This window comes from Felis catus, chromosome D1 (assembly GCF_018350175.1).
Source record: "Felis catus isolate Fca126 chromosome D1, F.catus_Fca126_mat1.0, whole genome shotgun sequence".
In the NCBI taxonomy this organism is placed as follows: domain Eukaryota; kingdom Metazoa; phylum Chordata; class Mammalia; order Carnivora; family Felidae; genus Felis; species Felis catus.
Window position 1 is genome coordinate 102,318,410 of NC_058377.1, and position 23,837 is coordinate 102,342,246.

The window sequence follows — 23,837 nt, forward strand, 5'->3', positions numbered from 1 at the left end:
CACTGGGGGAGCCTGCGTGCCAGGCTGGAGTCCGAGCTGTGTCCTGTGGGCAGCAGGAAGCCACTGAAAGTTCTGAGCAAGATAACAAAGTAAAAGCCTTCCATTAGCTGTCTGTTTTCTCTGCTGTCTGTTTTCAGACCCAGGTTCCCAGGCCCCTGGAAATTCTCCTGCAGTTTCACAGAAGAGCTGGCTTCAGACTCTTGGGCATCTTTGTGCCTCCAGAACCTAGGACAGTGCCTGATGCCCTGTAGCAGCTCAATAAACAGTAGTTGAATGGATGAATGAATGAATGAATGAATGAACAAATCAGTCCGCCTGACAGCCTCTCCCCCTCACCATCCTCTCCTAGTGCCTCTGCTTGCGTGTTCCAAATTCTCCATCTCACCCACCTACCCTCTCTCCCTCCCAGCCCTTCACCTTCTCCCCCCTGGCTACCCCTCTCCTTTCTGGTCATGAGTAAATAAAGGAATAAAATGCTCATGTCCTCCTGCCGTGTGCTAGGCAGCAGCAATGACTTTACTTTTTATTCTTCTTTTTTTTTTTTTTTTTTTTTAGCAGCAATTACTTTAAATTCTCACAACAGCTCTCGGGGATAGAAATGATTAACTACACTTTGCAGGTGAGGAAATTGTGATTCACGGTGGTTACGGGACCTGCCCAGCGGCTGAGTGCCGGAACTGAGACTCACAGGGACCTTCTGATTCCATCTAGGGCTCTCGGCTGGGGGTGTGGAGTGTTGGGGGAGGGTGGGGAGGAAGAGGAGGCAAAGGAAGGAAGCTTCAGGCCCATGTCCCAGGACCAGGAGAGTGGGTCCCGGTCTGAGGTTCCACCTCCGGGTCCAGCTGCTACCCTGGGGATGCTGCACCCAGGTTCCTCTGCCCCACTCCCGCGGCCACTCCCCAGGCTGGAGCACCCCCCGGCGGAAGCACAAGCAAGCACACACATGCACACACACGTGCACACAGGCACCCAGCAGCCCAAAGCCGGGAGAGCCACACCAGTAGTTGCCTCGGGCAGAGAGATTTTATTTTTCTATAGGATTACTCCCCAGAGAAATGTTTTCTGTTATGCCCAACGTAAATAATAGAGGGAGCCCCCTCCAAGGGCCGGGCCCTGTCGCCAAGGTCACGACAACTGTACTCTTCACCTGGAAGCTTACCTGTCACAAAGGGCTCGACACACAGAGGCCTCACAGCCAAAGAGGTCCGAACACGTAGGTGACAAACCTCCTCCCCATCACATCACCTCCCCTTAGACCGGGTGTCTACCAAGGTCATGTGCTTCCTGCTCCGAAACTAAGAACTTCCATGGGCCTTTGCTCTGGGTCCGTCTGACAGCAATCAGCGGGGCAACGGGGCCTCTTCTCTTGTTAATCCGGGTGTCAGCTGGCCGTGAAACGTCTTTTATTTTCTTAAAGAAACAGCAATGGCCAATTAATACCGGTAGCCTGGGCAGGCAGAGCGCGCCTGGACACGGGGTCCTCCAAGGTGGGGAAAGATTAGCAAAGCGTCCTCAGCGTGAAAAGCAAGAGCTTCGGAGCTAGGCGGTCGCAGGGGACTTCCGTTCCCGCCGGCACTCCCAGTACACCATAAAGGGGTGGACAAACGTCAAGACAGTCGCCAGCACCAGCATCACGTTCACCTGGCGGGGAGAGAGGGGAGGGGTGAGGTCCAGAACTCTGAGCAGCAGCCGCCACCAACAAAGGAACAGCCTCGACTTTCTCCTGAGACACTACGGTGCCCGGGGCCCGGGGAGGGTGGGGGGGGGGGGCTTCTTTTTCCTCTCTGCCCGGAAGAGCAGAGTCAGGGAGGGATATCGTGCCCATTTCACAGATGAAGAAACAGAGGTCTTGAGAGCGCTCAACGACCTGCTCAAGGTCACACGGGAAGTTGGGGACAGTGGCTGGAACACACGTCTTCTGAATACGGTCAGGCTCGTCGGACGTCACAATCGAGGCATTCTCCTCAGTTCTGAAGTTCAGTCCCTTTTTTTTTTCTCCCAATGACTGACTTACGCTTCTGCTCTACACTTTGCTACCCTTTTTTTTTTTTTAATTTTTATTTATTTCTGAGACAGAGAGAGACAGAGCATGAGTGAGAGAGGGGCAGAGAGAGAGGGAGACACAGAATCAGAAGCAGGCTCCAGGCTCTGAGCTGTCAGCACAGTGCCCGACGCGGGGCTCGAACTCACAAACCATGAGATCACGACCTGAGCCGAAGTCGGTCTCTCAACCAACTGAGCCACCCAGGAGCCCCTTGCTACTTTTTTTTAAACGAGGCTAACAGAGCTGTGCGGTGGTCGGAATATGAAATTCAAAGTCAAACGATTTCTGCTCCTTGGCTTTGTGCTTCTGAATGTCTAAGTCACGGAATCCAAATCCCTGAACTGATGTCTTCAATCTACAGAGAAGTGGACCACCACACCAGCAGGGCTGGGCCTATGAGTACCTCTCCAGTGTGGGGACGCAGGGGTGAGGGTACAGAGCTCCCAGCCCTCGGAATAACCGTGGAAGCCGATGCGTGTTGTAGTCCCAGGGCCGAGGCCAGGGCACCGCAAGCAGGAAATGTCTTTCAAGTCGTCGGTTTTCATTTGAAATGTTGTGAGCATTTTACATTCTCTGCCAGAGTACGTCTGCTTGTTTCCACACACATGAAGACTATATTCTCCCCAAATCTCTTGGCAACCCCGCAGGCGAGTCTTGTGGTTTCAGGTACCCCTGCCTTGTGGCAGGGGTCCCCTGCTACCCCAATTTGAGAAATAAGACCAAGGATGCCCCCATGTGCAGAAACATTCCTAAAGGAACCATCTCAGCCAGATGTGGGGCGCCCCCTGCGGGGGCCCCGCTGAGGCACCCCAATCTAGATGTCCTTGCTGGCCTAAGGCCAGGGCCACGCCCCTCCCCACAGTACTCACGTAGAGCGGGTCGTTCTGGAGGGGTCCTTTGATGAAGGTGAAAATGGGGAACTGGAGCAGAGACACGATGGCTGACAAGGCCATCACCAGCCCAAAGAGCTTCCCAAAGTGCTCCGCAGGGAAACTGGGGAGAGAGACAAAACAGGGTTCCCGTGAGCTCCAGGAGCCCTCTTTCCAAGGAGGGGCCTGGCCGTGGTGGGCCCGTGGCGGCCACTTCTCCCAAGTCCCCCAGTCCTAGGCCTGGCTTCACTCACCCACACCCAACACCCACACAGCTCTTCCCCCCTCACCTTTGCTCAAACACAGAACACGGAGGAGGTATTGTGCGGGGCCCCGGGGAAACAGCAGGGACCCAGACACAGGCTGTGCCCACAGAGGTCTCAAGAAAAGACAGACACATGAACAGGTCAGTATTTGCTGGGTGATGGGTGCACTCTCAGAGGAAGCAGGACCAGAGTGCCAAGGGCACAAAGAAGGAAGACACTCTCTTTCTGACTCTGGGACAGTTGAACCGGAAGCGGGCCTTGGAGGGTGTACAGGTAGATAAGAGAGGCAGAGAGGAGAGCTGATATGAAGGCTCCAGTTCGTGAATGTTCTATCCCTCCCACCAGCTTCTCCCGCTACCCCACCCTCTACACCTGCTCCCAGACCCTGCCTCCCTCACTGGACCAGCCCCAGGTCCATCCAGCACACTTCCCTTTGCGCCCGCACGTCCCCGGTGCTGTTACGCACCCCAAGCCCACTTACGCGAGGGTGAGGAAGGCTGCGTTGCCCCCGTAGAGGAAGGAGCGGCTGATCACTTGCAGGATGAAAGTGACATACTGGAGGGGCAGGATGGGGACCGAGGCACAGAGGGCGAAGCCCAGGCACAGCAGAGACGTCAGAGCCAGAGAAGGCACCGCCGAGCGGAGGGCCACCGTCATGGCCGAGGACCCTGGTCCAAAGGAAAAAGAGGCTGTGCATGGAGGAGAGCACGGTGGAGGATGGGGAAGGGACACAAAGACGCGAGAGGAAGTCGAGCCACCGTCCCCGCCCTGCCAGCCGTCCGGGCAGAAACCTCTTCCTCCCACATGCTCATCTCCAATCCATCCCCCAGTTGCCATTCAAGTGCACCCACTGCTCTCTACCCCCACTGACTCCGCCTGGTCCGTGGGTCACGTGCTCTGCCCCCTCCAAGCCACAGCCAGCTATTCCGTGTGGCTCTCGGGCGATGGCAACATCAGTGCCGCAGCCACAGGACGGATGGGCAGCAGCTGACGGGGCCAGAGGAGGCGTGTCCCGGAGCCCCCTCGGGAGGGAGAGAGCTACGGGCCACGGCGTGCAGTGGGCACCTTCACCCAAGAGAGGGTGAGACAAAATATAACGTGGGTGTGCGTTACAATATCCTGCAATCATCTGCAACGGCACAATAATACCTCAGAGAATGCGGACTAGATATGTATCTTCTGCATTTCTTTAAAAAGCCATAAAAATAATTACCTAAAGAAAGAGGGAATGAATGGGGGTCCAGGGAACAGGAAGGGAAACGAAACTTCTTCAAATATATTGTGTCACAGCTTGGAAAAATAGAACTGTTTGCTAGTAAATGACTAAAAATACAATTAGGTGTGCCTGGGTGGCTCAGTGGGTTAAGCATCCGACTCCTGATTTCGGCTCAGGTCATGATCTCGCAGTTCGTGAGTTCAGGCCTCGTGTCAGGCTCTGGGCTGACAGCACGGAGCCTGCTTGGGATTCTCTCTCCCCCTCTCTCTCTCTCTCTGCCCCTCCCCTGCTTGCACTCTCTTTCTCTCTCCCAAAATAAATCATCTTAAAAAAAATTAAATTAAAAGAATAGGACGAAAACAAAGCAATCGGAAAAACTCAGAAACCAATGGACATGTGTATATGTCAAGATGGTGACTCTTAAAACACAGTAATTTGACTGTACATCTCTTTGGGATATATCTTAAGGAGAAGAAGGAAGGAAGGAAGGAAGGAAGGAAGGAAGGAAGGAAGGAAGGAAGGAAAGAAGGAAGGGCAACAGTACTCAGCAATCATTATTAATAGTACTGATATTGCGAAGCCAGACATTATGTATAAGATATATTTTTAAAATACTATACATGTGTATATGTATACAGTGCACAGCATATAGAGAAAGTGTATACAGTATACGTAAATAGCATTATTTAGGAACTACGATTTTCAGAGGAAGAGAAAAGAGACACATATAAAATCAAGAAAGTAAACTTTGTTTTTTTGGGGTTTTTTTTTAATGTTTACTTATTTATCTTGAGACAGAGACAGAGAGAGAACACAAGAGTACAAGCGGAGGAGAATCCCAAAGATTCTCCCAAGAATTTAGAAATTCTAATTTCTCCCAAGAAATTAGAAATCAGAACAGAGCCGGATGCAGGGTTCGATCTAACAAATGGTGAGATTGTGGCCTGAGTCAAAATCAAGAGTCAGACGCTTAACCGACTGAGCCACCCAGGTGCCCCAAGAAAGTAAACTTGGAATTAAAATGTTACCTCTCTCCAAGGCCTCGAAGCACAGACAACCCAGGAGAACTGGAAGTTCTAGCATCCAGACTGCAGTCTCTAAATACCATTTCCCACTTAAAGGGACCCAGGACTACTTGGGGAAATGACTGCTTCAGGTCCGGGGCAGGAAACTTACCCCGGGACACGGATCTGAACATGTCGCTGTGTTAGGGAGTAAGACAGTCTCTAAACCCACTGGGGCTGTGTGAAAGGACACAGGCTCTGACCTGGTGGTTCCCAGTGGCCAAAGAAGATGGACCGATTCGAGCATAAAGAAGAATCGTGACAGACATGGATGGAAACGTGTCAAATATATTTAAATTGGTCTTTTTTTTTTTAATGTTTATTTGTTTTTGAGAGAGGGAGAGAGGCGGAGTAGGAGCAGGGGAGGGGCAGGGAGAGAGGCAGACAGAGAATCCCAAGCAGGCTCCGCAGTGTCAGCACAGAACCCGATGCGGGGCTCGAACTCAGGAGCTGTGAGATCATGACCTGAGCCAGAGTCGGACGCTTACCCGACTGAGCCACCCCGGCGCCCCTGTCAAACATATTTAAAATGAGGCTTTAAAAGAGAAATGACGTTAAGAAATAAAGTAATGAACGAAACAACAGAGAAGTGACAGCTCATCACCTCTGGAGGTTGCTAGGGCACCAAGTCAGTACTCTGAAACTGGTAAACAGAGGAAAAGCCAAGCACTTATCTCAGGGTACAAAGCCACCAATGAGGGACAGCTTTTCTTTCGGGAGGAACTCTAGCAAGTAAAAGCAGAAGGAAAGACAGAAATAGAAAATCTCCATTTTGCAATCCTAATAAGATAATGGATCCCGGCAGTGATCGCCAGGAGCTACTAAAATCATTAGCCAAAAGGCTGATGGGAAACTCAGTAATGGGTGCATCAGACTGGCAATGTCTGGATCCACTGATCAATCCTAACATCATAAGAACAGACACAGCGAGTACCAGGGGCTGATAGGAACCAGAGGAAGCCCGAGGCTCCACCTCCGAAGCATGCTCCCAAAAAAATATTAAACTGCGTCTCCTCAAGCCTCCAATCTGCCTGTTTACAGGAAATACCCAATCAAAGAAACATTTTTAAATGATACCAAAGGATGCCAAATCCAATCTGGGGGAAATCTGACAGAGCAAATGACCCAGTTTCTTCAACAAATAAACAACAAGAAGAAACAAAAGGTGGGGGGAGGGGAGGGGATATACAAATGTAAAAAGATACGGAAGGCTCATCAACCAAATACACAGCGCAGACCCCGTGTGCATCCTAATTTGAACGAACCAACTGTAAAAAAAAGGCATATCTGAGGCAATTTGGGAAATCTGAACAGGACTGCATGTTAGATGGTATTAAGAAATTATTGGGTTTTGTACGTGACCATGACATGACGGTACCGTTTACATAAAAAGGGCCTTGTTTTTAGAGACCCAGACTGAAGTATTTACAGAGGAAAGGATCTGATGCCTGAGATCTATCTCAAAACACACCAGCAGGGGTAGGAGGCACAGTGCGGGGGAAGAGGGTACCTCAGAGGCCCCCTGTTCCTCTGGTCTTGGAATCCAAGGGTCTCATCCACGCTCCTTGGCTCCTTGGCTCAGCACCGCCTGCCCCTTGTTACCTCTCCCCCTTCAGCACCTTCTCTGTGCCCTGGGTCAGCCAGACATCCCCTCTGGGATTCCCCAGATTCCCCCACTATTTTGCTAGCTCCTTCACCACCCTGACCTCAGCGTATTCCTGGGCTGCTCTCCCAGGGCCCTCCTCTTCCTCTCCTCACTTCTTGCTCGTCCTTCAGGCCTCAGCTCAGAAGCCACTTCCTCCAGGAAGCCTTCCCTGACATCATCCGCAACCTCACCCGGCACAGGCTTTGTGCCTGTGTGTCCCCATCGCCCCCACCCCGGGAGCTGACTGCATGGATGGCAACGCCTGATCGCCTGCCCTTCTCCATTCTCTACGCGGAGAACAGCTTGAGAACAAGGGCATCCCTGCCCCGTCCGCTGTGGAATCTGGAACTATGGCTTGCACATAATTCACACTCCGTGACTAGTGGATAGATGAATACGGATGGATGCAAGCAGAGAAGGATTAAGAACAAAAGAGAAGGGGACTCTGGCCGCGCATGAAGATTCCTCCTCTTCCGGGTTCTCCAGGCCTCACCTGTGCTTTTCGCTTCCTTCTGGTACTTCTGCTTGAGCCGGTCCATGAGCAGGCCGTTCCAGGGGGCACACAGCACTCCGAAGAACTGAGTGATGGCGAAGGCGTTTGTGTAGGCGCTGACTGCAGAGGGCAGACAGGGGGTGGCTGGTAAGAAACTTCCAGCACTGCCTTACGGGAGAGGACTCTCCCCACCTGCCTTTGCCCTGCCTGTCCCTCCTCCCCACACCCCTGCTCAGACCTTCCTCCAGACCACATAGCCCCACGGAGCTCAGTACGCACCCCCCCCCCACCCCGCCTCAAGGTTCCAAGTCCCCGGCAGGGACACAGAGGCGGGCTGCACCACCACCCCACCCCCAGCCCTGCCACGTACCTAGCGCCCTGTCACCCTTGGCCAGGCTGGTGAGCAGAGAGTTGAGGGTGCCGATGAAGAGGTAATGCCACAGCTGTATCACAGACAGCCACACCAGGTGCCAGGCGAAGCGCTGAGAGAGAACATAGCTCCAGAAAGAGCGGGGCTCCTGCTGCTTCCCTGGTCCCAGCGCCTCTGATGGAGAGGAAGGATCTGGGCATAAATTACAAGGTAGGGGAGTGGGACGGGCAGGAGTGTAGGGGCCTCACGGGGCAGCCTAAGGAGTGAGCTCACCTTCTCTTGACTTCCAGGCCTCATCTGGCGTGTTCTCCGAGCTGCCAGTAAACAGCACATCCCCACCCCTATACCTTTGTTATCCCGGCCCCACCACCGTGAATGACCCACCCACGTCCCCCCTCCGTCTGCTGGAACCCCATCTGTCTTTCGCAGCTCGGATCCAATGACACTTCTTGCACCAACACTCTCCCAGCCAGGACGGGGAAGAGAAAGACAAGGAGAACAGAACGTTCGCTGGAGACGAGGTGAGGGTTAGTAGGTGGACAGCCACTGTCTCAGCAGCAACTCGCGCCCCTTCCCTTGCTTTCAGTACCCGGATCCCGAGTCTGTTCTGGAAATCGTCCCCTGCCTGAGTCCTCGTGGTCCGGGCGGGGCTGTGAATGACGTGTCCTGTTCCTCACCCAGGGTTGACCAATTCGATCGCTCTCCCTGGCGAGGCCGACTGGCTGTGATTTTAGTCCCCAGGGATCCCCAGGGGCAACCTGGTTCTCCTCTTCCCGGGGCCTGGCAAGTTCACGTTCCCCTTAATTTTGTGAGCTTTCCCAGAATCCTGTTCTTGCTTCTACCTTGTCGGCAGTGCTTTGGGATGTTTATAACCAAAGCCCCAAAACAGAGGAAGGAAGGGAGGCGGCAAGGGGATGAGAAAGGGCGAAGGGGGAAGGGGGGGGTTGGGCGGGACATCTACAGGCAATGGGACAAAAACAAGGCAGACTCAGGGACTGAGGGGTGGGAGGAGGGGAAGGCAAATGACCTGGGGGTTGGGAGGACGTCTAATGAGACTAGGAGAGAGAAGAGGGGCAGAAAGAGAAAGCACAGAGGTCTACGCCCTTCCATGGACCCTCTGTAAAAGGGAGGTGAGGTGGGGTGGAGAAGACCCCCCACATCCTCTTCTGGATGGACCGTTCCTTTTTTTTTAATTTTTTTAATGTTTATTTATTTTTGAGAGAGAGAGAGAGAGAGCATGAACGGGGAGGGGCAAAAAGAGAGGGAGACACAGAATCTGAAGCAAGATCCAGGCTCTGAGCCGTCAGCACAGAGGCTGACTCAGGAGTCGAACTCACGAATCGTGAGATCATGACCTGAGCCGAAGTCAGACGCATAACTGACTGAGCCACCCGGGTGCTCCTGGACGGACCTTCCGTGACTCTGAGTCCCCGGGGCAGCTCTGGAGGCAGAGCACCAGGTCGGCCGCGGGGCTGAACCCGCAGGACTCACCTTCCTTGGCTGGAAGGGACTCCTTGGACTGCAGCTCCAGCTTTTCAGACTCTGCCGTTTTCTTCTCTTCCTCCCTGGCGTCGTTCCCAGAGCACAGGCTATGGACACAGAAGCCCCCAGCCCAACCCTAGGACTGAGAGCTGAGCCTGAGATTCAGGCTGCAGGGACTCCCAAATTTCACTGCACAGGACACAGCCCAGACCAGTCACAGCAGAATGTCTGGGCACAGGAGCCAGACTTCCGTAACTTTTTTACGTTTATTTTTTATTCATTTTTGAGAGAGAGCGCGAGTGGGGCAGAGGCAGACAGGGAGGGAGACAAAGGATCCGCAGCAGGCTCCCAGATGACAGCAGAGCCCAACACGAGCTCGAACTCACAAACCGTGAGATCATGACCTGAGCTGAAATCGAAAGTCGGACGCTTAACCGACAGAGCCACCCAGGCGCCCCAGGCTTCCTTTATCAAACCATATCATTGTCATTATCATTATCATTATCAAACCTTTATCATTATCAAACCATAATATGATTCTATTATGCAGCAAAGTTTGGGAACCACTGAAAGTGTGGGTAAAGCGGGCGAGGCCTGGGTTCAAATCCCAGTTCTGCCTCCTCCCATCTATGGAAACTTGGCTCAGACTTAGCCCTCCTGAGCCTCATTTTTCTCACTTGGAAAGCGGAGATAAGGATATCTATCTGAGAGGATTATCATTCAGTGAAATCAGAGGGCACAAGGGGCGTGGCAAATAGTAAGTGAGCACCAATGAATGCCCCCCCCCCCCACTACCTGTGGTGCTAACTGCAAAAATCGTCACATTTCTGCACCTGCTCTGTTCTCTAACCTTTGCAATGAGACTTTGTGGCTCTGTTTCTGCAGCCCCTGTATCGGGGCTGGCCTTGTGACCTGCTTCCGCTGAGGGAATGCAACAGAAGTGATATTGGGCCAATTCCAAGAAACCCTGTGCACGTCTGCACTGTTTCTTGGAACCCCGGAACTAGCCTAATGGAGGATGAGAGCCACGTGACCCAGACATCTTTGTCACCTTGAATGACTGCCAGACAAACCCCATATGAGGGAGGCCATCTTCACTAGCCAGCCCCCAGCTAGCCCACCAGATGACCGGAGGCATAAGTGAGCCTGTCAACACCATCCAGGCCTGTCTCTGATTAGTAGAACTAGCCAGCGACCCACAGACTCATGAAAAATAAGAAATGCTTAATGTTACTGAGTTTTGGAATAGTTTGTTACACAGCAATAGCTAGCTGATACACCCCCAGTCTAGTCCTCCTGTCCTGTGACAGGAGGTCACATCCGTCCCACCCCTGGCTTCCTGCCACAGGTCAGGTGAAAGGTTCTGGCCCACGATCACCAGATCACAGTCCTTACCCGTAGCTGTAGTTCGAGGGCACCGGATAGGGGATGTGCCCTCGGGGCATCAGGAGGAAAGTACGCCCAACATGCCAGGCACTGAAGACGGAAAGGAAGATGAAGGAGGCCTTGAGGCTGATGCCTTGTTCATAAAGGAGCTGCAGAAGGAGAAGGGGAAAAGTCAGCATAACACCCATATTCGTGGCAATCTTAGTTATAACATCCAAAAGGTCAAAGCAAACCATTTGCAGAGAAGTAGGTAAACGAACTGTGGCACATACGTACAACGGGACCTTATTCACCCTTAAAGAGGAGGGAGGAGGGGTGCCTGGGTGGTGCAGTCGGTTAAGCGTCCGACTTCAGCCAGGTCACGATCTCGCAGTCCGTGAGTTCGAGCCCCGCGTCAGGCTCAGAGCCTGGAGCCTGCTTCCGATTCTGTGTCTCCCTCTCTCTCTGCCCCTCCCCCGTTCATGCTCTGTCTCTCTCTGTCCCAAAAATAAATAAACGTTGAAAAAAAAATTTTTTTTTTAATAAAAAAAAAAAAAAGAGGAGGGAGGTTCTGGCACGTGCTACAACATGGGTGAACTTGAGAACGCTCTCCTACGTGAAATAAGCCAGGCACAAAGGATAAATACTGCATGATTCCACGTGCATGAGGTCCCTAGAGCAGTTCAACGCACAGAAACAGAAAACAGAAGGCGGTGGCCTGGGGCTGGGGCAGGAGGGGGGACAGGAAGTCATAGTTTAACGGGTACAGAGTTTCTGTTTTACAAAGTTGAAAGGAGCCCTGGAGAGGGACGGTGGTCACGGTTGCACAACAGTGTGAACGACCTCAATGCCACTAAACTGCACACTTAAAACTGGTAAAGATGGTAAATTTTATGTGATGTGTATTTTAGCCCACAAAAAAAGTCAGTGTAAGAAGCACGGGCTGGAGCCCCGGCCTGTCACCGGCTCTTGCCTTCCACCCTGAACGCTGATCAAAGACGCCTGACCCACACACAGGCTCACCCTCACCCCATGGCTCAACCAGCAGGGGAGCCATCACGTCACCCGTCACCACAGGCTTGTAGAGTCTCCTAATATGGCTTCTCAGAGACCTGCCAGCCTACTGCTTTTTTATCTTATTTAACAGCAGCCAAGTCCTTTCTCTCAAACAAAACTTTACACAAAAATTCAACTTATGAAACACATCGGCGGGAAGGACCCAGTCATCCTCCCCCTCGTTCTCCTTGGTGACCGACATAATATCAAAGAGAACCCCTCAGTGTTCCTCAACACCCAGTTTGAAAACCGTTGATGTAGCCCAATGTCCTCCTTTCACAGGGGGTGGAAGTGAGGTCCAGAGAGGTGCAATGAACTGCTCTAGGTCAGAGGAGGCGGCAGCAAGGTCAGATCAAATGGAGAACTCAGCTCCTGCTCTGTCATTCTCTCTCCTTCCACCTCTAAGGAGGGAAGAGAGAAAGGAAGGCACACCCAGGGGAAGGAGGGAGAACCAGGAAAGTGACTCTTATACCAGGGGTAGAGAGGCCTGGGTAAGTGGCCCTGGGGCTCAGTCTCTGGGTGCCCCTCCAAGCCAAGGCGCTCATGGGACTAAACTAGTCTCATGTCTAGCAGTGACTCCCAGAGCTCCTCTTCTCTTTCCCGATGGCCCATGGGCTGTGCCAGCTGCCTCTGGCCTAACACAAAGCCTGGAGGGAAGTCCCAGGTTAGGCAGCTTCGAGTGTCAAAGACCCACACTCTTTCATTCCTTCCACTCAGTCATCCTTAGTGTCCTCCAGCTGGTTGCCTCATAATCACAGCATAGCTGCCACAGCTCCAGCTATCACATCCTGCCATCACAACATTCAAAGAGAAAAAGTGGGAAGGGGGGCCAAGGAGAAAGGCTTTCTGTCTGCTCCGCTGTCACCTTCCATCAGGGAGGGGAAATGTCCCCTAAACTCTTCCAGGACATACACCCTTCATCTCATTAACAAGGACTGGATAACATGACCACCTTTACCCATCACTAGCAAGGGGGACAGGGATTGCTGCAATTGGCTTAGATCAATGAGGGTTCATCCTCTGGGTTGGCACCTCACTGCCCAGATAGAATTGTTAGTAAGGAAGAAGGTGGAGTGGCTGCTGGGTGAGCCACTGATAACACTGGGAACGGCCCCTCCCCTACCCCCTGAGCCCCCAAATCAGCCTGTAGGAGAGCTGGAGAGGCCACTGTGTCTGCCCCGCTGCTCCCACCAGCTACCTCTCACCTTCTTTGTCCAAATCAGAAGCTCACAGGTGCAAACACCCCACTCCAAAGGGCTCCCAGCCTCGGCCTAGCACCAGCCGGGGCACATCATAGCCTCTCCCCAAAACTCCTAGGTAGGCATAAAGAGCCTAATCACTACCAGGTGAGGCTCTAGAAGCAGACAGGTCCGGGCTCAAGTTCAAGAGTCACGTTTACTGGCTGCAGGAGGGTCGAAGGAAAGAAATCATGCAAAGTTCACAAGACAAGTGCCTGGCATGTGTAAGTGTTCCATAAATGTTGCTAACGGATATTTTTTACCTTAATGATGAGGAAGACAGCCGAGGAGGAGTCAAATGCTCCATTGTAGAGCGTGATGATGGTCGAGCGGTGTTTACCAAATAGGTTCCCAACCTAGAGAACACATGAATCACGTATTTGTCCGTGAAACAGTATTTCCTGTGCACCCAGCATGCACCAGGCCCTTACTCTACCCAGACCCATCTCCATCCCAGGAGCCGCTGCCCTGGCTTGAGCCAACCCCACAGGAGGTAGCCAATGCGGAAAAGCGCTTGTCCCTCCCTCCACCCTCCCCAACCTCCCGCCAGGTGCCTGGCATTAGGGCAGGCTCACACCTGCAGGTTGGTGATCAGGAACAAGATTCCTCCGACAGTGAGCATGGGCATGGCCAGGAAGAGCAGGAAGGCCGAGTCTGGAACAGTCAAAGACACAGGTGGGGGTCATGTCACAGTGCAACCCAAACATGGGGCCCCAGACTCTGGCTCCCACCTGCTCCGAATTCCCAACAATCCTGGGGTCAGGGCCCCAATGCCAGCCAGCCTTCTAGCATCCTCTGAGAATCTTAAGATAGTGGTCAGGGCTCCCCCAAATGTCCCTGCAGAGGGACCCTGTGGAGGTCTCCTGAGCCACTTCTTCCCCACAGAAGGTGGTCCTCGGTCTGTAGCAGACCTGCACGCCTACAGGCAGAGGCAAGACTCAAAGCGAAGCCACTGTTCCCTTCCCTCATTAAGCCACAACAGCCCCTCTCTTTATGGTTGATATTGCCGGGGAGAGAAGCCTGGATTCGGCCCCCAAGGCCAGCCTCTAACTTACTGCATGACTTTGAGCTGGATTCCGAATCTGTGACTCAGTCACCTTATCTGTTAAATGGGAATAACCGTCTTTGCTCTTCCTATCTTACGGGGTGCTGTGAAATCCGAGCACGAAATGGCCATGGACTGTGTTTCCCTGGTTCATTAAACTTGGAGCACTTGGCCAGCACAACCAAGATACCAGGAAAGAGCACTTCCCCCTACAAGTCTTCGCAAGGCGTCTCTCTCCAGCCTCAGTTTTCTCCTCTACACAATGGGAGAAGAGGAGAATGAACCCGACGGAAATTCCCAGACCGTGGAAATTTTCTATGTCCGTAAACCGGTAAAATTTGAGACAAAAACTTTTAACTACGATAGGGTTGTTGACTTTTGCCCTACTAAGTAAGGGTATTTTCAAAAAGAACCATCTTCCGTATTATCCTTTTGTTTTAAAAAAAGGACACATGAGCCTGGGTGGCTCAGTCGGTTAAGTGTCTGACTTCAGCTCAGGTCGTGATCTCAAGGTCTGTGAATTCGAGCCCCTCATCAGGCTCTGGGCTGACAGCTCAGAGCCTGGAGTCTGCTTCGGATTCTGTGTCTCCCTCTCCCTCTGCCCTTCCCCCACCCGCACTCTGTCTCTCTATCTCAAAAGTAAATAAACATTTAAAAAAATAATAAAATAAAAAGAGAACACATTAACACGGACAAGATGAAGGACGGAATCTTTCAAATAAATTCTTCTCTCTGAAGCAATCCCTCCATTGTCCTTATTTTTTTGCATTCTCAGTAGACTAGACTGGTTTCATAGACTGGCAATCACTCCTTCAAAGATTCTTTCAAGCTCAAAGTCTGTGGATCTCTGATAATTGTGGGGGTCAGTGTTTCCTACCCATCAGCTTCCCATCTACCGAGCGCCCCTGACCTTGTGTCCCTCCCACCCATCTGATAGCACTCACCTGCAGAGATGAAGGCTATGGTGAGGGTGGCACTGGTATAGAGAGATCTGAAACATACAATGGGAGATGGAAAATGATGTCAAGAAAAGACAGAGAAGATAGAGCCAAGGTCCTCCCACTTGGGGTCCCAACAGCCAATCCCTTGGAGAAAGGGATTAGGGCCTGGTCTACAAAGCAAAACTTTGAGTTCTAATTCCTCCTTGCTGTGTGATCTTGGGTAAGGCACTGCCCTTCTCTGGGCCTCTGGAGCCTTTTCTATATAAGGAAATGAATGGACTCTTCTAGAAATTCTAGGGCACTGTGATTTCAGGACCCACAATCCCAAGGTTATGGGGATCTCTTAGCAGTTTGGGGGTCTTGCAAGGCATGGGGTAAGAGAAGCCATGCCTAAGTGTGATGTTTTGATTTACAACAGGAAATACACATTTGGTCCTTGTCCCCAGTGCCTGACACAGGGCTCCTAAAACACCTGTAAATTCTTCAGGGATAAGAGCATGAAGAGCATCTTTGTTCTAATCAGGTGACTCTGGGTCGGCTCCTGGATGGCTCTGGGTGGGGGGCTGGTCACCAGAAAGACCAAGCCAGAATTAGAAACTTGGTATTTTTAGCCCTGCCCCCCACTTCTGCAAAAGGTGGAAAGGGTCTGGAAATGATGAATAGGGCTGGAAATGATTAATAATTGATCAAGCCTACGTGAGGAGACCTTCTGGGCTGGTATAGACAACCACAGGCTGAGGGGATGTCACAGCCCAGACTTCACCAGAACAAAAGTTCCTGTGCTCAGGACTGTCCCAGACCTCACCCTACATATCTATTCATCTGGCTGTTTATCTGTATCCTTTATCATGTCCTTTAATAAACTGGTAAACATAAGTAAATGTTTCCTTGGGTTCTGCGAGCTATTCTAGAAAATAATCCAGTCCAAGGGAAAGGCAGTCATGGGAACGTCTGATTTGTAGCCAAGTGAGACCAAAGTTGCGGGTGAGTTGGGGACCTACCACCTGTGATCGGCATCTGAAGTTGGGGGGCAGACTCATGGGACCCAGCCCTTAAACTGGGGGATCTGAGGCTCCAGGTAGATGGTGTCAGAGCTGAGTTACATAGTAGGACACCCAGCTGGTGTCACAGAATTGCATGGTTTGGGAAACCCCACACACGTGTGGTGACCGGACGTGTCAGGAGGGCAGTGTTCTGTTGAAAGTCAAGGAGCAATGCAGGAGGCGATATGTAAGATTTTCCAAACAGTTGGTGTCAGTGAAGCGGGAGTTGCTAGAACGGCCCAGGCTCAAAGAAACATGTGCGTCCAGAAGGAGAAAGGACGAAAGCATGGGGGATGAAGAGCCCCTGGCTCCTGGGTTGTGGAGCAGTGGCTGCAGTATAATCAGTCACTAAAGGGAAAAGTTACCAACCGAATTCAGAAATGGAGCCAACTCCTGGGGAGCGGGTTCACCAAAGTGCAAAGTAATAAGCAAAAGCTGAAACGTACAAGCTCTTGGTTACCGGGATCCGTGATAGCAAAGACGAAATTAAAAGAGTGCGAGCTCAGATCCTCATGCTAGACCGAGGTCAGATTTGGGGCACTCTGAGCTTCGGCCATTAGCCTCCAAGTCACCCCCAAGGGAAAAATTATGCAGGAGCAACAGAAAGTTCCTCTAAGACCTCTGGTCCCCAAGAAGGTAGTCCGTGTGGGAGGAGGCAAAGCCACGGACCTGGATGGTGGCGGGGAGAAGTGGCATGGTGCAAAGGAGTTGCTACCTTTTGTGGGTGGGTACCCTCAGCTTCCTGGGGATCCTTTACTGAAATGGGCTGGGTCAGTGACTGACCCGGGGGCTGTGTCCTGGGTTTTGAATGCAGCAGACTGGAAGTGCACGGGTCTGGGTTGATGCAGGACCCAGTAGCTTGTTATGGAACAATCCACACACACAGGAGGTTATTCCTGAGGGCACAGCCAGCCCGGTGGACTGGATAGAAACCACTGTAAGGTGGTGTCCCCCTACAAATGGAACAGTCCAGATGGGGCAGCTGATCCCCTTTGTGTGCAAGCTGTGCGGGAGTGGCTTGATGGTGACCTGTGCCCAGATCTCAGAGGTAAATGCTGTGGTGAAGGGGGCCCCTTTCACGTGGGCACCCCATAAAAACCTATTGCTGCAAAAGGACAAAAAACAGTTTGGAAAGGCTTATTGAATCGATGGCTCAGCTTCCCCTCCTGGGTCTTATAGATGCTAATAAATATATCAGGTCAATTAACAGAAGAATGGGGACAGGGGGAGGAGAGGATCAAGAGACTGGTCTTAGAAGAGTAGAAATTTTTTAACAGTTATTAAGGAATAAGGTGAGGAAAGCAAATCCCAATGGGGGTGGAACAGAGAGGAAACAGAGGAGAGTCATGAGGTCATCCCCAGAGGGTGGAAATCTTCAGAGGGTTATAGAGATGTGCAATAAAGGAAATGGACATTTGATAAGGTTAAAAGGTGTTAATACAACACTGCCTAAGGCAGGGGGCAGGGAGCCAAAGGGACCCCTGATGGCTCCCAGCATTAAAGTGCCTGCACACAAGTCCGTTCTATTCATCCGCGTTTACAAAAATGTTAAAAGCCAGAAGACAGGGGCACCTGGGTGGCTCAGTCGGTTAAGCGTCCAACTTTGGCTCAGGTCACGATCTCACGGTTCGTGGGTTCCAGCCCCATGTCAGGGTCTGTGCTGACAGCTCAGAGCCTGGAGCCTGCTTCAGATTCTGTGTCTCCCTCTCTCTCTCTGCCCCTCCTCTACTCTCTCTCTCTCTCTCAAAAATAAACATTAAGGGGCATAAAAACGCTATGAAATTTGGGCTGTTTAAACAAGCGTTCTGTAAAGAAGTTGTGTCTACCTCACCTGATGTCTTATGAGAATGCATACTCTGCCTGGCCGGGAACCCTTCCCCCATCTGATGTGGGAAAGCAGCTCTGACAAAGTCCTAAGGAGGCTCCGGGTAGGAAGAGAAGGGTTGATGGAAGAAAGGGTAAACGTTCATAGGAGACCCAGCACGTTGGGACAGGCTTTGTGAGAATGCTGGCCTCTCCTTTACCTGAACTGTATTATGGGGGTGGCCGCTGTGTGTGTCCAGGCAGGGACACGTCTAGCCCTGTAGACGGGAAGGCGTGTGAATCTGCCCTTCGTGTTAACGGAGCATGTTAAATGGGAGCCAGTGAGACTGCCTGAGCCCAGACGGTGTGGAATAGGAGGTGGAGTACTGGTAGAAGACAAATGCTCTGTGCCATGACCTTATGGGGAGCGTAAACTGGGACTCATGGCAAAAGTCTGCGGTTACCTCCCAGCGACAATGACTGGCATCTCGGATGAGGCAATTTCCGTTTGAGGGGCATCTATTGTCTTGATCTCAGACATTAACTGAATCCACACAGATAACTGAAGTACATCAAATGATCTTAAAACAGGAAATACCCACAATGTCTAGCATGATGTTGGAGAAATGCTCTAATGGGGACAGCAATGCCCAGAAGAATTCCATACTAAAAATAGCAATGGTTAAACAGGATCGTGTTGCCTGGGGACGGCACGGAGGAGACACCACGGACAGGGAGCCTCTTTTCCCCTAAGGCGGACTCTGGAACCATGTGGGGAACAGATGGAGTCTACCGTCCCCTTGGACGGTGCCCTCTAAAGAACTCTCGATTAACCAACAAAGAGCGACTTGGCTGTGTTCCAAGATGAATGGACAGCATCCTGTTTGGAAGGCCCGCACTCTGATCCAAAAAGGTACAGACAGATCAGCTCAGGGGGCTCAATGAACTGCATGCTGCTGTCCTAGCAGAGAGGAAAGACATCTACAATGGAAAAGGCCCCGACCTTCGGGTTCTTACTGACCCAGCGGCCTGGCCATAGGGTCACGTAGGAGGACACTGGAAACCTGGCCATACAGGGCACAGCCCTATGGAAATCCCTACGGCATCGGAGGGGTGCACTAAGATAAGAGAACAGGCTTTATGTGAAGGGGTTGTCTCTCTTTCACCCGACTGTCTTTTTTTTTTTTTTAATGTTTTTATTTATTTTTGAGACAGAGAGAGACAGAGCATGAACGGGGGAGGGGCAGAGAGAGAGGGAGACACAGAATCGGAAACAGGCTCCAGGCTCTGAGCCATCAGCCCAGAGCCCGACGCGGGGCTCGAACTCACGGACCGCGAGATCGTGACCTGGCTGAAGTCGGACGCTTAACCGACTGCGCCACCCAGGCGCCCCTCACCTGACTGTCTTAAGGGGGGTGGACGCTACGTCTGAACGGGGACCATTTCCCCTAGCTAGCACGGTGGCTAGGGGAATTCTCCCTCCCTCACACAGTGGCCACAGGGCCAGGACCGCCACGACAAGGGCTGGACGCAGGGATGATTCCTAAGCAAGAAACTATGTTTTTCACCGTCCTGTTAGAATTCCTAAGGGCCTGGTGGGGCAGACCTGCTGTCCCTCTATCTGCCAAATTTGGGACTGACGGTGAATGCCACCACACTGCCTGGTGGGAAAGACAGCCCGCTGGTTCTGTCCCTGTGTAACCTTGCCCTGTCTGAAAGGGGGTGGGGTGAGAGGGAGGCACTTGCTGGACGGGTGCTTCTGCCTGTGATCCAGATCCGCACGGTGGCCAAACCGAACACCCCTTCCAAAGGTGGAAGTGTTAGGGTATGGACGGAGAAAGGGAAAGGTAGCCGGTAAGGGGATGAATAAGCGGGCTCTGTGACGAGGGGAATCCAGTGTTACACGAACGCTTCGAAAGCGGCTCAGGGCAAGAGGGCATGTTGCCTTAGCTCAATGATACCAGACGCCTGAAGGGTAAAGGTATATAATGCCGAGACCACGCCTGCTTTTGGAACCTGACAAGATCAAATGGAAGCCTGTGCATAAGTGGCCCTGGGAGACACTTTCAGATGCTACAACGAGGGCCTGGGTAGTTATTCATGACTGAATGTGTTTCGGATAATGTGCCGGTATCTTTTGACCTTTATGATCGTTTCTGCTACGAGGGACCCACGTTCAAAGACCAGGAGTGCACTGTGGCATTGTGGTTTATCATAAGAAATACATTATTTGGTCTTTGTCCCGGATCCCTGACACAGGGCTCCTAAAACCCTTGTAAACTCGATGACAAGGGCACTAGGAACATTTTTTCTTCCAATGGGGTGACTCCAGGAGGCTCCCGCACAGCTCCTAAATGGGCACTGGTCACTGGAAAGACTAAGCCATGACTGAAGTTTGGGAGTCTTCAGCTGCCCTCACTCTACTGCTCTAGAGAGGGGAGGGGGCCTGGAAACGGTCAATACTCGATCAAGCCTACATGAAGAAACCTCCATAAAATCCCGATAGGATGGGGCTCAGAGTGCTTCCGAACCTGGATCTTTCATCTGTATCCCTTATCTGATCCTTTAATAAACTGCTAGAACATAAGTGTTTGCCTGAGTCCTGTGCGCTGTTCTAGCAAATAATCCAGCCCAGGAGGGAGAAGGTCACGGGAACCTCCGATTTGGGGCCAAGTCGGACCAAAGCTGGGGGTAACCTGAGGGGCCTGCTCCTTGCAGTCGGCATGTGAAATGGGGGGCAGTCTTGTGGGACCCGGCCCTGAACCTGCAGGATCTGACGCTTTCTCCAGGTGGATAGCGTCAGAGCCGGCCTAAATGGTAGGACACCAGCTGACGTCACAGAATTGCTTCGTGTGGGGGGAAAACCCCATATACTTGGTGACCTGATGTGTCCGAAGCAAGTGTTCTATGTGAAAGCAAAAGGGAAACGCAGGAAGGACAGTTTTTCCAAACATCCGAAGGCCAGAGGGGAGGGAGGGGACAAAGGAAAGGGTGGGAAGGAGACAGGGAGCCAAGGACCAAGACAGACTGAGATAAAGTCTTTCTATAGACAAAGTCTTAAAGAGCAGGAACTGGCTTTGTCAGGCAGCCCTGCAGTCCCTCCATCTGATGGCTCATTTCCCACACATGTGCCAGGAGGCACCAGCTCTGGGTCCTATCAAGGCCTCAGCAGGCCACTGCTTATCGCTGAAGCTGGCCAGCTGCAGTGCCACCCTGCACGGGCGAGGCGAGGTCCCTTACCCTCCGTGACACCCCCACGGTCTCCCCTCCAATCAGGGGGTCGGGCACTCTCACCACTGGGGATACCCAGGAGACCTTACTAAGTGTCTGGGGAGTGACAGGGGTAGATGGTGAGGAGGATGACAATGAAGCCTGGGGGACCTGGATGTGAGGTCTTGTTGGACGTATAGACAAGGATCCCTGGGGTGAAGGCAGAGTGACCATTTTAGGTTCCGTGATGTTAACCCAGGCACCAGGCCAGCCCTCACCGGAAGTGGGCCCGGGCTCCTGCTCAACTTGAATTTACATTCACATGGAACAGAGGAAGAACAGGGCAGAGGAAAGGGAAGTAGGGGTGCAGGGAAGAGGGTGGATCCACACAGAGTCCACATCCTGGGCTATTTCTGACAGCTGCCAGGACGGGGCCGGGCAGCACGGCCCAATTGCCTGACCGGGTCCCCCTCCAGGCGAGGCCGCTCCCAGAAGAATTCCTCTTGCCTATGTCTGCCCAGGCCGGGCCTTTGGCACTTACATGGCTATGAGGCGAGCCACGGTGGTCTTGAACCTGTCAAAGATGTAGCCAGCAGGGAATGTCATGAAGTTGTTCATGAAGGACCCCAGGGTGAAGATAAGTGAGAACCTCTCATCCTGGGCTTTGCAGTCTGGAGGAGAGAAAGGGGAGATCTCAGGGAGTTGACATGTGACAGCCCCTAATTACCCCCTGGGGGCTGGTACTTCCCTCCCCAGGTACCTCTTAGACCAAGGTCAGGGAGTTGGTGGGGAGGCGCACACTCCTTTCTGCTCAGCACAGAGAGGCTGGCGGTGTGGGCAGGGGGTGGGGTCCCTCCTGCCCCTTCCTACTGCCTGGAAACCAGACTCTGCCTCCCTAAGGACGTCCCTTACCAGGCTGCGCCGTGAAGTTGCCCATGGCCCCGGCATCTGGTTCACACAGCTCGTCAAAGTAATGCTCTGCTTTGAAGACGTACACCAGTGATGCCCAGCCGAAGAGGACGCCTGCAAAGCCGAGGCATTCCAGCAGCCCTGTCAGCAGGGTGGCCACTCGGAGACACAGACCCTGGCCTTGCATGGCCTGAGCTGAAGCCGGTCCCCAAATCTCACGGGGGGCCTCCGGCGCTGACCACAGGAGCTTCGAGGGCTGGCCTTCTGAGCACTTGGAAAATTCCTCTGGCAAGCCCTTCTGTTCAAGGAGGCTGTGGTTCTGGCTGTTTCGGGCCTGAGCAAAAAGCCGGCAGTGGGAGACTGACCGGATCCTGTAAAATAAGGCAGAGGCTGCTTGGCTCCGGGGGGGGGACTTGGGGGAAAGGTAGAGGTGGAAGGAGGGTTCCCCGGAGGGGTGGGGAGAGAGGCCAGCTGTTAGAAACAGCTGCAAAAAAGCCTCTCTGCCCCACATTGGCAGCACGTGGGGAAGGAGGAACTGAGCCCAGGTCTGGGAACCGACCACAGAAATAGTAACAGCGGCAATTCCGGAGGGGGGGGGGGCGGTGACACTTCGTATATGTCCTCACAAAGTCTCGAACAACCTGGCAAAGTTAGCGTTTTGTTTTCTTCAGTTTACTGACAAGGGAATAACAGGTCCAGGGGATGCTGTCAACTTGCCCAAGGTCACGTGGGCTAGTTAGTCACAGCACAAGCCAGTGGAAAGCCTAAAATATCGCACTCCAGCGGGACCTTCCCTGACCCGGGCTAGGACTCCTCCTGCCTCTCCGCGTGTCACCCTCTGCCGCGTGTCACTCTCTGCCCAAAGGGAGCCCCGGGGGACGGGGGACCCTTGCGCACCCGCACCCCCACCGGCACCCCCTCCGGCACCTGCACCTCCCTCCCAAGCTCCCTGAGAAGGCGCCGCAGGGGTCCGCGGCCTCCGCTCCCCCCACCCCCCCACCCCCCGTCCCCCCCTCGCCGCGTGGCCCCAGCGCCCTACCCGGCAGGCCGCCTCGCTGGGACTCCCCTACCGCCCCGCGCCCTTCGGCTTTTGGATTCGCGCCTCTGGCCTGCCCCTCCCAGCCCCGCCCTCACCCCCACCCCCCACCCCCGCCTTGCTCCAGTCCGGAAGGGCCCTGACCAGCGGGGGGCGGTGTCTGGGGAGGTCCACCCACCACCCCCCCTCTCTGTCACTTCCTTTCTCCCTTGCTCACAGTTTTGGCCCTTGGATCTCCAGTCCGTTATCTCCCGCCAGCCCCAGCGGTGTGTGTTTTCCTCTCTCTATCCTCTTCAGCCGTCTGGCCCCTTTGCCCGTCCGCCCCATCCCTAACCAAATTAGTTTCAAAACGGTTGCTCGCGCAAGCAGACCCACGGAAAGGAGCACGAACACCCCGCGCACATGGAGGAGACAGCTACTGGCAGGCACACGGACGCACACAGACCCCCTATTCCAGGCCCTTTAGCTTGACCACTTGGGTGGGCACAGAACACATTTCCGCCCTTTTGCCCACCCGCTCAAACCTCTGTCCTGATCTCAGGCTCCCAGGGCTGCCGACAAATCCCCAGCACAGAGGCAGAGAGCCAAGGACCGGGACTGAACTGGTTTCCAGAACCCATCTCACCCCACCCCCCACTCCCGTGGGGTGCCCTTGCCTTTTCACCCCCAAGGACCCCTTTGATTACTTCCTGCCTCACCCCCAGCCCAGGTTCTGAAAGATTGTACTCGCCAGACTGCATTA

At 53.1% G+C, this 23,837-nt stretch overlaps 1 protein-coding gene across 2 annotated transcripts; it reads right to left on the reverse strand.

The window, feature by feature from the left end:
* Positions 1–1,004: 1,004 nt before the first annotated feature.
* On the reverse strand, positions 1,005–23,189 carry SLC43A3 (solute carrier family 43 member 3). 2 transcript variants are annotated; one of them, XM_045039311.1, is made up of 13 exons: positions 23,099–23,189; positions 22,063–22,430; positions 21,692–21,821; positions 15,098–15,144; positions 13,686–13,762; positions 13,372–13,464; positions 10,845–10,984; positions 9,459–9,556; positions 7,968–8,159; positions 7,598–7,717; positions 3,661–3,847; positions 2,914–3,037; positions 1,005–1,641 (listed from the first exon to the last, which is right to left on the reverse strand). In XM_045039311.1, exons 2-13 carry the CDS (start codon positions 22,244–22,246, stop codon positions 1,540–1,542), a joined length of 1,494 nt encoding a protein of 497 aa, XP_044895246.1. In that variant the 5' UTR covers positions 22,247–22,430; positions 23,099–23,189; the 3' UTR covers positions 1,005–1,539. The 2 variants fall into 2 exon arrangements, with proteins under 2 accessions (XP_044895246.1, XP_044895245.1); XM_045039310.1 differs by lacking the exon at positions 23,099–23,189 and having other exon boundaries at positions 7,968–8,141.
* Between the last annotated feature and the right edge of the window lie 648 nt (positions 23,190–23,837).